The following is a 15,093-nucleotide window of genomic DNA, read 5'->3' as shown; positions in this document are numbered from 1 at the left end:
TTAATATTATTATCATTATAAATTATTATTATTATTATTATATACATTCATCAAATCGTAATTAACCTTTTCCAGCCTTCCTACTTACTGTCTGGAATTTCTACTTTCAGTTCTTCACATGTTCGAATTCGGCTTGTCTATGGTGGAATGCAGCAACAGCCCCAAAAACGTAAAGTACGCTGCTCATCTCTTGATGGTCCAGAATATGATTGGCAAATGTCTGCTCACTTTCATATGCCAGGGGGACTACTTCGAAATGATACTGGCTCTGTACAATTTGGGAGCTTTCCATTGTCAAAAAGGCGTCACCATCGCTCAAATGATTACCTTCGAGGCCACGGGCATGTCGGTTCTCGCTGAGCATTTGAATAAAGACAGCAAAAGGCCTGTGAATCAGGACGGCGAAATAATCCACAATGTTTTTCAGATCGTTTGTCAAGTCATTTTGGCGGGAATGCGGAGACAGTCGGATACGATGTTGTACGTCAGGCTTACTCTGGATAAACAGGGGCATTGGTGGAATCGGCGTCTCGCGCTGAAGAAGTGTCGTCCGAAATTGGCGAAACAAAGTTGGAGGAAGATGGATTTATATTTGTCAAAACTATGATACCGTTTGTCAATAAAATGGTTATTTATTGACCTATGATTTCATCCCTTTGCTATCCATGACTTACTTTACGTATCACTGGTCCTGGGTTCGAACCTCGCTCGGCGCATCGTTGAGTCCTTGGAAAAGGCTCTTAACTCACTTTCTCTCACCGTACTCATGTGTAAAATGAGTACCTGGCCGTTAATAGCGTTGTCTCTGTCCGAAAATGATTGTAATATCGCCTACACACAAGCGTCATGTCTCGTCCTACATATCAAGTGTTGCTGTTAGCCAGGGAATCCTTGTGTAAAGCGCTTTGAGCACGTTTAGTGGATATTGCGCTATGTAAAAAAGCTCCATTTTTAAAAATGAGCCTTTCGCATCTCTGTCTTCGGATTGGATCGTCTCGGTTGATTCCACCAGGTCGTGCGTTATGTCTAAACCAACGTTGTCGATTTGAAGCAATCGTCTGAGATGCACATTCCTCCTACCAAATCCAAAAGACGTTTAACTGCTACGTCATGGCACAAGCCCGAAGGGCTAGAGATCAGGTGGTTCTGATAAGTAAGTAAGTAAGAAGTAATCATCTGTGGCTCGTGCGGATCCTCAATGGTGTTGAGATTCAGCGGCAGATCTTCCAATGTCCCGAAATCTCGGTTGAACCAGACGGTCAACGTTCTCCCTATCAACTATAGGAAAATCGTCACATTCGTTACGGTACAACCAACATTTTTCTTATTTAAATTTCTCTCGTACATCATAAAATTTAAAGAAAATGAACCGAGTGTTGTAGAGCGTGTTTTGCTAAAGAAATTATGTAGGTATGGAAAGAACTTACAGCTATTGTGTTTGAGTGATAAAAAATTAAATCTATTTTTGTGTTAGTTGGATGTGCAGTTTTGGGGAAAATCCGGAAAATGGCCGGTAAGGAGAGAGTTAAGGATTGTTACTAACTGGCCTTCCCCTGAATGAATTTCCACATTTTTAAAAAATAATATGCGGCCATTGATATCCATGCTTGTCTTTACTTAAATAGCAATATGAACATTCAGCAAAGATGATTAACCAGTACCCATCAGTTAGTGTGCTAAATATTTTCAAATTGATTAACGTCTTATCTAATTTGTGATTTTTAAAAAAAGGAGAGAAAAATAGGTATTGGTGACCCGTTGAATACGAAAAAAAAATGGTTGCCAGGTAGAATTACGTAATGCAGCCAAAGGAAGAAGTTTTTTTTTTTAAATACTAATAATAAAAAGGAGTCACTTGATTTTACGACATCCAGCACACTAATTGATGGGTTGATAAAACGTTACCTTTAATTAGTCGCTCTTACCGAAACGTTTTTCTTATGATTTTTGCAATGTTTCATTCATGCCATAACTACTTACTTTATTCCTACTCTTCCACTTTACTTTATCTGATTATTATCGTGTCTTCAAAATCGTGTTTGTAGATAGAACGAAGATGACGTCAATCAAGTCTTTGTTATTGTTTTTGCCATCCACGTTAATGAGTTCTTCTCACTAAACTGTATGAACCAGACTATAAAAGTTAATGGTTACACATAGTTTTGTGTGTTGGTCCGTTATACTTCCGGATGGCAATGTTATGAACTTCTTAGCCAAGCGCATACTATCTATAGATAGTTCGAAGATGACGTCACTCAGGCCTTTGTTATTGTTTTTGCCATCCGCGTTTGTGAGTTGTTCTCACTAAACTGTATTAACCTAACTATAAACGTTCATGGTTACACAGAGTTTGTGTGTTGGTCCGTTATACTTCCGGATGGCAATGTTGTGAACTCCTTGGCCAAGCGCATACTATCTATAGATAGTATGCAGATGACGTCACTCAGGCCTTTGTTATTGTTTTTGCCATCCGCGTTTGTGAGTTGTTCTCACTAAACTGTATTAACCAGACTATAAAAGTTCATGGTTACACAGAGTTTGTGTGTTGGTCCGTTATACTTCCGGATGGCAATGTTGTGAACTCCTTGGCCAAGCGCATACTATCTATAGTTTAGGTTATCTTTGAAACATTGTTTAACACGAACCTTACTCAGATTGTTCAAATAAAATGTAACGCGGTGAGCAGCTATTAAAAATAGATTCATTTCCATTACTTTGAAGCGTGCATGTGTGTTCATAATCTGTGGCTTCTTAGACTTAGTGTTTGTTGTTTGAGTCACGCTCTCCCCGGCCAGGTTTGTTCGATCCCACCATCGCCGCCGCGAAATGTTTATTCTCTATTTATGCGAGCGATCTATAGATAGAATGCGCTTGGCCAAGGAGTTCACAACATTGCCATCCGGAAGTATAACGGACCAACACACAAACTGTGTGTAACCGTGAACTTTTAATATCTGGTTAATACAGTTTAGTGAGAACAACTCACAAACGCGGATGGCAAAAACAATAACAAAGGCTTGAGTGACGTCATCTGCATACTATCTATATTCAGGTTTTCGTCCAACCAAGTCATCAATCACATGATTTATTGCTGTACAACGATTGGATATTTCTTTTAAAATGTCAACACGCTGCTATGTTTATGAAAGTTGTAAACATACACATGTGTCAAACAGAACAAAATGACCAATCGTGATGTTAGATATTTCGAAAGCTGTGAGCACTTTTCACTATGGGGGTCACTTTGAGGACATTTTGCAATGTGACCAATGACCTCGAGCATGTGGAAAGTTAATATAGATCACTCCCATTGTGTGGCTATGTGATCTTGTGGTATGGCACTCGCTTTCGGATCGGAAGGTCTGGGTTTGAGCCTCGCTCGGCGCATAGTTGAGTCCTTGGAAAAGGCTCCTTACTCACATTCTCTCACCGTACTCAAGTGTAAAATGAGTACCTGGTCGTTGACAGCGTTGTCTCTGTCGGAAAAAATAGTATTATCGCCTAACAGGCGTCATGTCTCGTTCTACATGATACGCGTTGCTGTTGTTTGTTGGTCCGTTATACTTCCGGATGGCAATGTTATGAGCTTCTATGCCAAGCGCATACTATCTATATATCCTGTGGCATATGTTATGAGATTGTTGTTTTTTTTAAACTAAACGCAATGCATCAATAAAGGGAACAGCAATAACTGGTTTTAATCAAAAGGTTGAATTATTCATACTTTGTTATTTCTTCTGTACAAATTGGTGCACTGAATTGGGAGAAAAATGCAACAATGCGAACGTCTTGTGTGTATAACTAAATACAGTTATGAAAAGGATAACAAACCGCTTAACTGACACAGAATTCATTTGCTATGAACTTGCCAATATGGCGATTTAATTAATACCGCCTGGTGATGGTGGTGCTGGTGGTGGTGTAGGCGGTAGTAGTGGTGGTGGTTCGATGGTGAAGAAGAGGAAGATGATGATAAATGAGAAGAAGAAGAAGAAGAAGAAGAAGAAGAAGAAGAAGAAGAAGAAGAAGAAGAAGAAGAAGAAGAAGAAGAAGAAGATGAGGAGGAGGAGGAGGAAAAGAAAGGAGAAGAGGAGGAGCGGGTGAGAGGAGGAGGAGGAGGAGAAACCTGCTGATGCTGTTCATGATAATGAGCAGTAGAATCATCATCTTCATCATCATCATCATTATTACATGTTATTATTATTATTATTATTATTATTATTATTATTATTATTATTATTATTATTATTATTATTATTATTATTATTATTATTATTATTTCATCATCATCATTATTATTATTATTATTATTATTATTATTATTATTATTATTATTATTATTATTATTATTATCCTCATCATCATCATCATCATCATCATCATCGCTATAATTATAATCAGCTTTATGTCTCGTTAAACATCATCTCACTCATTGTGCTATTTAATTTAAAAAATATGCACACCATTCATTTAAGCGGTTGTTCTCTTTAACTGATTGCTTTCATAAACGGTTTGCATTGTCCCTCGTCCTATTATAGGCATACTAATTTTATAAAAATATAATATTCTAAATACGCGGAACCCCCCATCTTAATCCGTCTTCTTCTTTTAATTGGCGTGTCAATTTCCACTCACTGCTATCGAGTTAGAAATAACCAGGTTTTAAGTACACCTATACAATGTCAACGCCTGTGCAAGACAAGATTACACAATCTGTCTCTGATTACCCCGGCATATTTTCACATTAGTCAAGGTGCTGTTGATTTTCCCCGAAACCCGTCAGGTTCTCTAGTTATTATTATTTCAAGTTATTCGAGTCGAGTTTGAGCGCTGTAGGTTTGTTTTCTATTTATAAAATACACCCTTTTTTCTCAATGGTGTATCCCTTGCCTGCTCTTCTTGCACTTGAGATCGTCTTGATTGGTAACCCGAATTTTAAGCAGCCGCGTTGAGTGATGTTGATGAAATGTTGAAAAGAGTCTTTGAATTTTAATTCTTTTTCTTTTCATTTTCATACTTTAAATTTGTTGCTCATTTTAAGTTTTTAACATTTTTAATTGTTTTTCTTTTTAACAAAGAAAAAAAGAATTCGTATGTTGCTTTGTTTGTTTGTTTGTTTGGTTTTTTTTTGTTTAAGGGGGGGGGGGGTTGTTTGTCTCTTTCTTGTGGATTTTATTCTTGTTTCGATTGTTGTTTGTTTTTTATGTTGTTGGGGGGGGGGGGGGGGGGGGTGGAGGAGTTGGTTTTTGTTTGTTAGTTGGTTTGTTTTGTTTTGTTTTTTGTTTGGCGGGGGGGGGGGGGGTTGGGTTTTTTTTTTGGTTGCTTTTTTTCTTTTTGTTTTGGTTGGGTTTTTTTATTTGTTGTCGTTTTATTTTATTCGTCTTGAAAAGATGTGTTTATTTGTTTGTCTTAGCATGTACTTTTGTCAGTATTGTGTGTGTGTGTGTGTGAGAGAGAGAGAGAGAGGTATATATATATATATATATTATATATATATATATATATATATATATATATATATATATATATATCTGTATATATATATATTATATATATATATAAATATATATATATATATATATATATATATATATATATATATATATATATATATAAATTATCTTCTCATATCGTTCATACAAGGAGGCACAATGCCACTATTCCATGACACGGGGAAACAATAAAACCACCCAAACGCCGCGACTCTAACTTTATGAATTTAATCGATTCTCTAAATTTGCGTTGTCACGTGACGATTCAACTATAAACTGAGCACGTCTTTTATATCAATTTAATACTGAGTTCTACAGTCGCATTCGTTAACATTCGTGCCCTGACACTGCGCTAAAATCATTTCACAATACAAGGCGTCGATCACCAAATCAATACGATTCAATAGTCTGATGTCACGTCGCCTGGCAACGGCGGCCATCTTGGTTCTAAACAAAGAAAATCATTACTTTTTATTCTTCATGCTGGCTAGAACTTTTCATATGCCTTGTGATCAGAATGTGTAAAAGTCAAAACATTATCAAATTTATGTGTGTTTTTTTCCTCTGGATACGCTTTTATGCTCGCCGGAGAAATATTTCATAGGGGTGTCCGCCATTGTTCCGATAGTTTAGAGCCAGTGTTACTAAGTTATCATACGTCATTAGGAAGGAAGTGACGTTACGACTGGTGAAGACTATTAACCAGTAGATTCTTGACCAATCAAAACATGGAATTTGTGACACACCTTCACATGTGTTCGGACAAACATAGTTTGTTGTTTATAAACAATGATGTGAATGAAATCCACCATTTTCTGATCATTGTCATTGTTTTTATATTGACAAATGGGTGACTCGTTATCACACGATCTTCTCGATCATATTATAAACGTTTAAGTTTATACATATATTTCTGCGGTAGAACAGTGGGGATTTCACTTAGACACATGCCATCTATAATAAAATGTGTTGTTTGCTATGTTTACCAATCATTGTCATTGTTTACTTTATTACGATTGTCCGAGAGGCGTGGCTATCTACGTGTCTATTTGTAAAGTGTGCAGTCAGTTAACTTCCGGACTCTGAAAAACCATGTGTCTAAATGACCCTTGTCTTGACAAAAAAAAAAAAAAAAAAAAACATCAAACAAAAAATCTCAAACCTGGGACTACGCGAAGTATCACTGCACCTCAAAGCTGCAATAAAGAAATGTTGTTATTTGTCTTGAATTACGATTTTAGACCTTCTTGACCTCGGAGTTTATTTATCCTCATGTAAAAAAAAATTCTCCAGTTCATTATTTCTCTTTTGTCAAGCATACTTTGTGGCCGAGTGGTTAAGGCATTGCATTGTGACCTGGAAGGTCCCGGGTTCGAGCCCCGCTTCAGGCAATTTCGTTTTTTTCCTTGGGCAAGATTATTAACCCCCAAATTTGCTCACTTGGACAACATGGGTGATTCCTGTTGACATCAGACATCTTGTTTGATGAATTATCTATATTCCTTCGTGGAATGCCTTGGCGACGATATCCAATGGTGTCGTGGCGAAAGGGCATATTTTATTTTTTTAACTCTCATAAACTTTCTTTTTTTAAATCATACAGTATTGTTGTGGTGCAAACCGCTTGTCACAAGAGGCCAAGCTTGGGCGGTCCGACCCACTCTCCAAGTTTGCTCGCTCACGTGTTCCAAATTCAAAGTTCTTCACTTCTGTTCTCCAAATCCCTACTGCGCATGCGTGTTATTAAAATCATCCACATCCTAAGCACACGATATCCTTGCGAAATAAGTGCCGGCAGGTTCGTAGTTAGGTGCACCTCGATCAATACAGCTATTTGAGGAGTTGAATTAAATTATCTCGTTGACTCCCTAAGGTCTTGAAAAAAACAATCCCTCGTTGTTAAAGCTGTGTGGGCGATTGCATGGGATGCTTTACGAAACCAGCTGTTTGTAGCGGATTTATTGCAGTAGTAAATGATTTTCAAAACGTTTAAATTTATTTTTAACATATTTAAAGTAGGCGTATTTAAATGGAAGGGGGTACAATTGACGTCACTAAACTAAACTGTAGTTTGCTGTCTTTTTTTCTTTACAAACAGCGAGATGATTAGTTCTCACTAAATTACAAGTCTATTTAAACGTACTTGAGAATAATTTAAGCTGACGTCACTCGGTTCTTTTATTACTGTTATTGGACCGCCAGACGAGAGTTCTCATCAAATTATTTCCCTTTTTGACTATAAACATTTAAGGTGTTGTTTTGGACTGTTTGGCAGTGCTTTCTCGAAAACCTTAATTTAGAAAAACACGAGCGATTATATAGCCTAATATAACTTAAACGTGCTCAAAGCGCTTTAGAAAGTGTCCCTAGAAAACAGCAACACTATTGGAAGATGAGACATGTCGTCTGTTAGGAGAAATTTCACTTTTCCAACAGGCGCAAAGTTGTTAATTGCCAGGTACTAATTTTATAACTGAGTACGGTGTGAGAATATGAACAAAGAGCTTTTTCCATGGACTCAACCATGGTTTGCTAAGAATGGGACTCAAGCCCAGGACCTTCCGATCCGAAGGCAAGCAGAGCTGCCTTCTTGATATTCCCTTTAAAAATGTAGTTTTCAAGGAAAACGTCACTTTAAATAGCTTGAGAAATAAATAATTTGCCCTTAGCATGATCCAAAAAATGCTCCAAAGGCCTGAATGTACGTTCTAAGGAACTAAAGTTTCCTTCTCAACAAAAATTATTGAGTCAAAGAAGCGAATGTTGTTCTGTTAGCTGGAGCTAATAAAACTATGATTTTAAAATTGACCAATTGCTCTTAAATGTTTTTTTTTACCCCTTGTCTTCTTCCTCCAATCAGACAATCATTGCTTTTATTCAAGGACGTTGATTCAAATCTGATCGCTGAAATCGTCACTGTTTTGTATTAAGGAAAACCCATTTCAATACTTTTCATAGATAGATAGATTCGGAATGTGGCATTTCAAATATGAAAGGGTTGAGGATACCGTGCGCTCTACTACTACTACTACTATTATTATTATTATTATTATTATTATTATTATTATTATTATTATTATTATTATTATTATTATATTATTATTATTATTATTATTATTATTATTATTATTATTATTTATTATTATTATTATATTCATTATTATTATTATTATTATTATATTATTATTATTATTATTATTATCATCATTATTATTATTATTATCATCATTATTATTATTATATTATTATTATTATTATTATTATTATTATTATTATTATTATTATTATTATCATTATTATTATCATTATTATTATTATTCGAGTCCCGCTCTGGGCCACGTAAAATTGAGACCCCTTAAAAAGTCTCTATACTCACATTCTATCACCTCATCCATGTGTAAATAAGTACCTGGCCGGTAACATCGTTAAATCTCACGGTAAAAACAAAGTTATAAAGCCCATCACGTGTTATTTCTCGTCCCACGTGTTAACATGTGTTACTGTTTGCTTGACTTGGGGCCCGTTGTAAAGAACATTGAGCACATTCAGTGAATATTGTGAAATATAAAAGCTCAGGTTTTTTCTATTGAGGTCAATGAATAATATACAGATTTATTGACAGAAACTTAAGTCTTTTAACGTTAATATCACTTTTTGGCACCTTATTTACCTCGACTTAATGCTGTTACGAGACGATAGGTCACCTATTAGAACAACAGTGAATGACAAAATCAGTCGGATGGTGAAAGAGTTTGAACTGAGATATTGCCAAGTTTAGTTAGAAGGTCAATTTTGATCCAAAATGAATTCTTGTCATTAATGATTAAATCAACCCTTTTTGAACATCTCCGGGAAATATCAAAGCTTAATTTCACTTCCAAATATTTTCTACAGCTAGTCAAGTTGAAAAAGTATGAAATTTGAGAAAAGTTTCTGGATGCCTTTCCCATACATCTGACCATAACTTCATGAAAAATCACCCGATTTACTTCAAATAAAGATTAAAATGCTCTGGGGAGCATATTCTTTCAGAAAATGCCAAACAATGCAATCCAAAATGTTCACCTTCCGACTGGTTATGTCATGCACTGACACTAAAAATAACTGCATTTTGTTGTTTACCAGCTAACGTTTCAGCAACACAAATCTATAATATCCTCATGAATCGTTATTTAAAAGTTTCTCAATTTAAGTAGCAGCATATTGTGGAAATTTAACTCTCCTGCGAGGCATTGCATTTAATTAAGCACTAGAAATTCATCACAACTGTTAAACCCTTTGAAACCCCCTTCCATCCCGTGAGGACACTTGAGAAATTTCTTCAGTACACTTGCTTCAATTAATATCTTGCAAAACAGACGCAAGCGGTGATAGCCAAAACCTGCTTCCTCCCTTAATGTAATTAGCCTGAAAAATAACGGATACCGTTAAATCCAGGTTTATGTGGTTAAATTATTTCATTCTTAAAATCTTTTTTCTTTTTTTTTTTTTTTCTTTCTTTTTTTTTTTTTTTTTTTTTGTCTCTCTCTCTTTTAACCCGGGACGGATAGTTCACTAGGTAGAGTGCAGTTTTGTTGTTTTATAGATAGTGTGCGCTTGTCGAAGAAGCTCACAACATTCCCATCCGGAAGTATAACGGACCAACACACAAAACTATGTGTAACCATGAACGTTTATAGTCTGGTTCATACAGTTTAGTGAAAGTTACTCATAAACGTGGATGGAAAAAAAAACACTAACAAAGACCTGAGTGACGTCATCTTTGTTCTATCTATAGTGGTAAGACACTTGTCTTCCAATCTATTGGTCGCGGCCTGCTGTTCACTGAAAATAAAATCACTTACGGTATGTAAATTTTTGGCCAGAAAACTAGCCTTTTAATATCACTATGTGCGGCTATGTGGTCTTGTGGTATGACACTCGCTTTCGGATCGGAAGGTCCTGGGTTCGAGCCTCGCGGTCGGCGCATAGTTGAGTCCTTGGAAAAGGCTCTTTACTCACATTCTCTCACCGTACTCAGGTGTAAAATGAGTACCTGGTCGTTAACAGCGTTGTCTTTGTCCGAAAAATTGTAATATCGCCTAACAGGCGTCATGTCCCGTCCTACATGTTAAATGTTGCTGTTGACCAGGGACCCCTTGTAAAGCGCTTTGAGCACATTTAGTGGATATTGCGCTATATAAAGCTCAATTTAAAGCTCAATTTAATATCGATCGATTAAAATGACCCGCATTCAATTTTTTAAAAAATTAACCTGGGGCTTTTCGTGGATATCTTCAAGGACTTCGAAGGTTTGAGAGTTTTTGACAAGATGGGATCGTTTTAATTGATCGATATTTGAAGGAAGAGTTTACTGGCCAAAATTAAAAATAACTAATAATAAATTATGGGTCGTTTCCCCTTGTTTGGAAAGGTTGTAACGGGAATGATGGAAATCAAGTGGGTGGTGATGAGTAGGTGAATAAAGAAGTAGTGAGGGTAGAGGTATTATAATAATAATAAATAAATTTCGGAGTATTGCAAGTATTGCGGCTGGTGTAAAGTTTAATAACTTGTAAAGGCTTTTTACTCACATTTTCTCACCATCATCAGGTTGATACTAACGTTGTCGAGAAAATAAACAGTATTAGCAATTTACATGGTATATGTACCTTCCTTCATGTTCAGTGTTATAGATAGTATGCGCTTGGCTAAGGAGCTCACAAGATTGCTATCCGGAAATATAACGGACCAACACACAAAACTTTGTGTAACCATGATCGTTTATATTTATAGTCAGGTTAATACAGTTTAGTGAGAATTGCTCATTAACGCGGATGGCAAAAAAAAACAATAACAAAGACCTGAGTGACGTCAACTTCGAACGATCTATACAACGATTCATGCGGCTATGTGGTCTTTTAGTATAACATTCACTTTTGGATCGGAAGGTCCTGGGTTTGAGACCGCAACTCTTCCTTCGAATGACGAGTGACTGACCAGCATACTGTCAGCTTGTTTTCAGTCTATTTTTTCAGATGTCTATGGCGAGTCTTTTGATAATTTCATTTTTGCTATTTTATTTTCAACCTTTCTGTTGCAATCACTTATCTCAGCGAGGAATCCTTGACCAAAAATGATAACAGCCTAAAAAATACCGAATACAAAACGTTTCGGGTTCAAGCGCCTTCTTCAGTCAACAACAACAAAATAAAAACAATTTTTTAAATTGGTTTTATACCTTTGACAGTCCACGACATCTAACAGTTTAGTAGGAATCCACGATCTACAACATTTCTGTTCTTGTCTTCCGTCTGAGTCCGTAGCCTTCGTTATCTTATAGCCTGACACTGAATTCCAAAAGGACTGGCAGTCATTATTTGGTTTTTGCACCGCCTAGTGAGTTGTCGTTAGTCGAGCTCATGGAAACAAGTTATTTCATTGGTTGAACTATTGAATACAACTCACGATTTGTTTTCTTTTGTGGCAAAAGACTGGCATTTTCACGTCATTTTTTGGTCAGTATCAGGCCATAACTTTACGAAGGCCACGCTGAGTCACAAAGTTCTTTCTTTAGATAGTATGCAGATGACGTCACCCAGGCCTTTGTTATTGTTTTTGCCATCCGCGTTTGTGAGTTGTTCTCACTAAACTGTATTAACCAGACTATAAAAGTTCATGGTTAGACAGAGTTTGTGTGTTGGTCCGTTATACTTCCGGATGGCAATGTTGTGAACTCCTTGGCCAAGCGCATTCTATCTATAGATAGTTCGAAGATGACGTCACTCAGGTCATTGTTATTGTTTTTTGCCATCCGCGTTTATGAGTAATGCTCACTGAACTGCATTAACCCGACTTTTAACGTTCATGGATACACACAGTTTTGTGTGTTGGTCCGATATACTTCCGGATGGCAATGTTATGAGCTTCTTAGCCAAGCGCATACTATCTATACATACTATTACAGTAGACTTCTGTGGTCTGAGTAGATGTCTCAGTCAACATAGACTGTAATACCATTTAAGATAGATGGACCAAACCAATGATATTTTAATAGTATTAGGAGATCCGATATCTGATGAAATTTGGCTGTGTAAGGTTTCATTCATTCTTTTGTCAGAGAGAATCTCCAGGAATGCCGTTTAGCACGCCAGATACGCGTCAAGCTTTGATGTCTGGAACACATGGTGTGCATTAGTGCGTGTGCATAGGTGCGTAGAAGTGAGTAGAGGTGCGCCGCTGAATGGGTCAACAAATAGCCCTTTCATTCAACGCCTATTAACGTTATAGATTACTCAGTGTTTGTCGGCATACCAAGGGGACGTAATCATATATTGCTATGAATTATTTGGCGTCTGATGAGCTCATGGGTCGTTTCCCCTTGTTTTGAGAGGTTGTAACGGGAATGATGGAAATCAAGTGGGTGGTGATGAGTCGGTGAATAAAGAAGTAGTGAGGGTAGATGTATTATTATTATTATTATTATTATTATTATTATTATTATTATTATTATTATTATTATTATATATATAGTATAGTAGTAGTAGTAGTAGTAGAGTAGTAGTAGTAGTAGTAGTAGTAGTAGTAGTAGTAGTAGTAGTAGTAGTAGTAGTGTAGTAGTAGTAGTAGTAGTAGTAGTAGTAGTAGTAGTAGTAGTAGTAGTAGTGGTGGTGGTGGTAGTAGTAGTAGGCGAAGAAGAAGTAGTAGTAGTAGTCGAAGAAGAAGAAGTAGTAGTAGTAGTAGTAGTAGTAGTAGTAGTAGTAGTAGTAGTAGTTGTAGTAGTAGTAGTAGTAGTAGTAGTAGTAGTAGTAGTAGTAGTAGTAGTAGTAGTAGTAGTGGTGGTGGTGGTAGTAGTAGTAGTCGAAGAAGAAGAAGAAGTAGTAGTATCAGGAGTAGTAGTAGTAGTAGTAGTAGTAGTAGTAGTAGTAGTAGTAGTAGTAGTAGTAGTAGTAGTAGTAGTAGTAGGCGAAGAAGAAGAAGTAGTAGTAGTAGTCGAAGAAGAAGAAGAAGTAGAAGTAGTAATAGTAATAGTAATAGTAGTAGTAGTAGTAGTAGTAGTAGTAGTAGTAGTAGTAGTAGTAGTAGTAGTAGTAGTAGTAGTAGTAGTAGTAGTAGTAGTAGTATTTGTTGTTGTAATAGTAGTAGTAGTAGTAGTAGTAGTAGTAGTAGTAGTAATAGTAGTAGTAGTAGTAGTAGTAGTAGTAGTAGTTGGTATTAGTAGTAGTAGTAGTAGTAGTAGTAGTAGTAGTAGTAGTAGTAGTAGTAGTAGTAGTAGTAGTAGTAGTAGTAGTAGTAGTAGTAGTAGTAGTAGTAGTAGTAGTAGTAGTAGTAGTAGTAGTAGTAGTAGTCGTCGTCGTCGTAGTAGGTAGTAATAGGAGTAGTATTAGAGTGATGAATGACCCCGAAATTCATTAGTACGACATGAATTGAGAGATGGAATAGGACGAAGGGCGAAGGAAGGAAGAAAGGGCGGGGGGGGGGGGGTTATTCAATGAAAAATAGATCATCAAAGACAGTTGAATTACTTTAGCACCATATCAGGGCAATCATTCTGACTAAGATCTCAAGTGTATAGTAAGTGTGTCTGCTTGTGCGTTCGTATCAACCTTCACCCAATACCCAGACAACAAAGAATCTAAGGGAAGCAATCCAAGTAATTCCAGGTACACCAACACGAATTAATTGATTGATGGTCCCCCTTAGCTCGTGACCGGTGAGAGTCGGGGATCAAAGGCAGGTACTAATGTAGTCATTAAACGGACATTGAGTGGACATTTACCGTTCACCTTCACCGCCACTCTCTGCCATCATCAGTACTATCATGATCGTCATCAGCATCAATATCAGTAACAATGTTGCTATGCACTGACAAATTATATTTTCTAAATTTTGGCCAGAAAGATTCTAAGTCTTTTATCGATATATTAAAATGGCTCTCAACTTATCAATCAGCCTAAATCCTAACTTTTTTAAAATTTAAAGTCTTAGTCTTAAGCTGAAAATGTTTATTAGATGGGGGAGCGCAGAGGAGGTAAATTGATCGAGATTTGAAATAAAAAATTCTAGCCATATTTTTTTGAAAAAGTGTTTTGTCAATGTGCTATAGACTAGCATCATTCTCTTCCACTTCATCACTGTCTTTGTATCTCTTTAAGGATGAGATTAGTGCATTTGACTGTTCTATCGTACTCTGAAAAAAATATTTTGGCCAGAAAATTCGACCTTTATATGTGTCAGTGTCAATATAATAAGTCCAAATCATAGCATTAACTTAATACTGTCTGTTTAATTATTTACTACAATGAATGAAGATGACGCCACTCAACTCTTTGTTATTGTTTTTAGACCGCCAGTTAATTGTGTTATTAGTTCTCACAAATTCTCACAACCAACGATAAACGTTTAAGGTTACATAGTAGTTTTCTATTCTGATACAATAAATCTGGCGAGCGGATCAGATGAGTATTTTACTTAAACGCAACCATTAATCAATTTTGATGGGACTATGAACTTAAGGGACTCTTTTTAAAAATAAAAAACAAAAACAACAACAAAACCGGTTTTCTTAACGTGTATATTGGGTTTTCTGCTATTACTAAAAAGCCAAGAAGATTACAAAATT

At 36.3% G+C, this 15,093-nt stretch overlaps 1 protein-coding gene across 2 annotated transcripts in view; it reads left to right on the top strand.

The window, feature by feature from the left end:
* LOC144976158 (uncharacterized) overlaps positions 1-2,980 on the top strand; it is a 10,282-nt gene extending 7,302 nt beyond the window's left edge. Inside the window, exon 4 of one of the 2 annotated variants that reach the window (XM_078920340.1) lies at positions 111-2,980. In XM_078920340.1, the coding sequence (XP_078776466.1) occupies positions 111-607 (497 nt within the window). In that variant the 3' untranslated portion in view covers positions 608-2,980. The remainder of the gene's footprint in view (positions 1-110) is intronic. The other variant, XM_078920339.1, reaches the window with a different exon arrangement.
* The last annotated feature ends 12,113 nt before the right edge of the window (positions 2,981-15,093 follow it).

This window comes from Berghia stephanieae, chromosome 7, assembly GCF_034508935.2.
Source record: "Berghia stephanieae isolate SIO BIC M18660-M18661 chromosome 7, UCSD_Bste_1.3, whole genome shotgun sequence".
Lineage (NCBI taxonomy): Eukaryota > Metazoa > Mollusca > Gastropoda > Nudibranchia > Aeolidiidae > Berghia > Berghia stephanieae.
The sequence above is the reverse complement of the archived record's forward strand: the minus strand, read 5'-3'. Positions and strand labels throughout refer to the sequence as shown.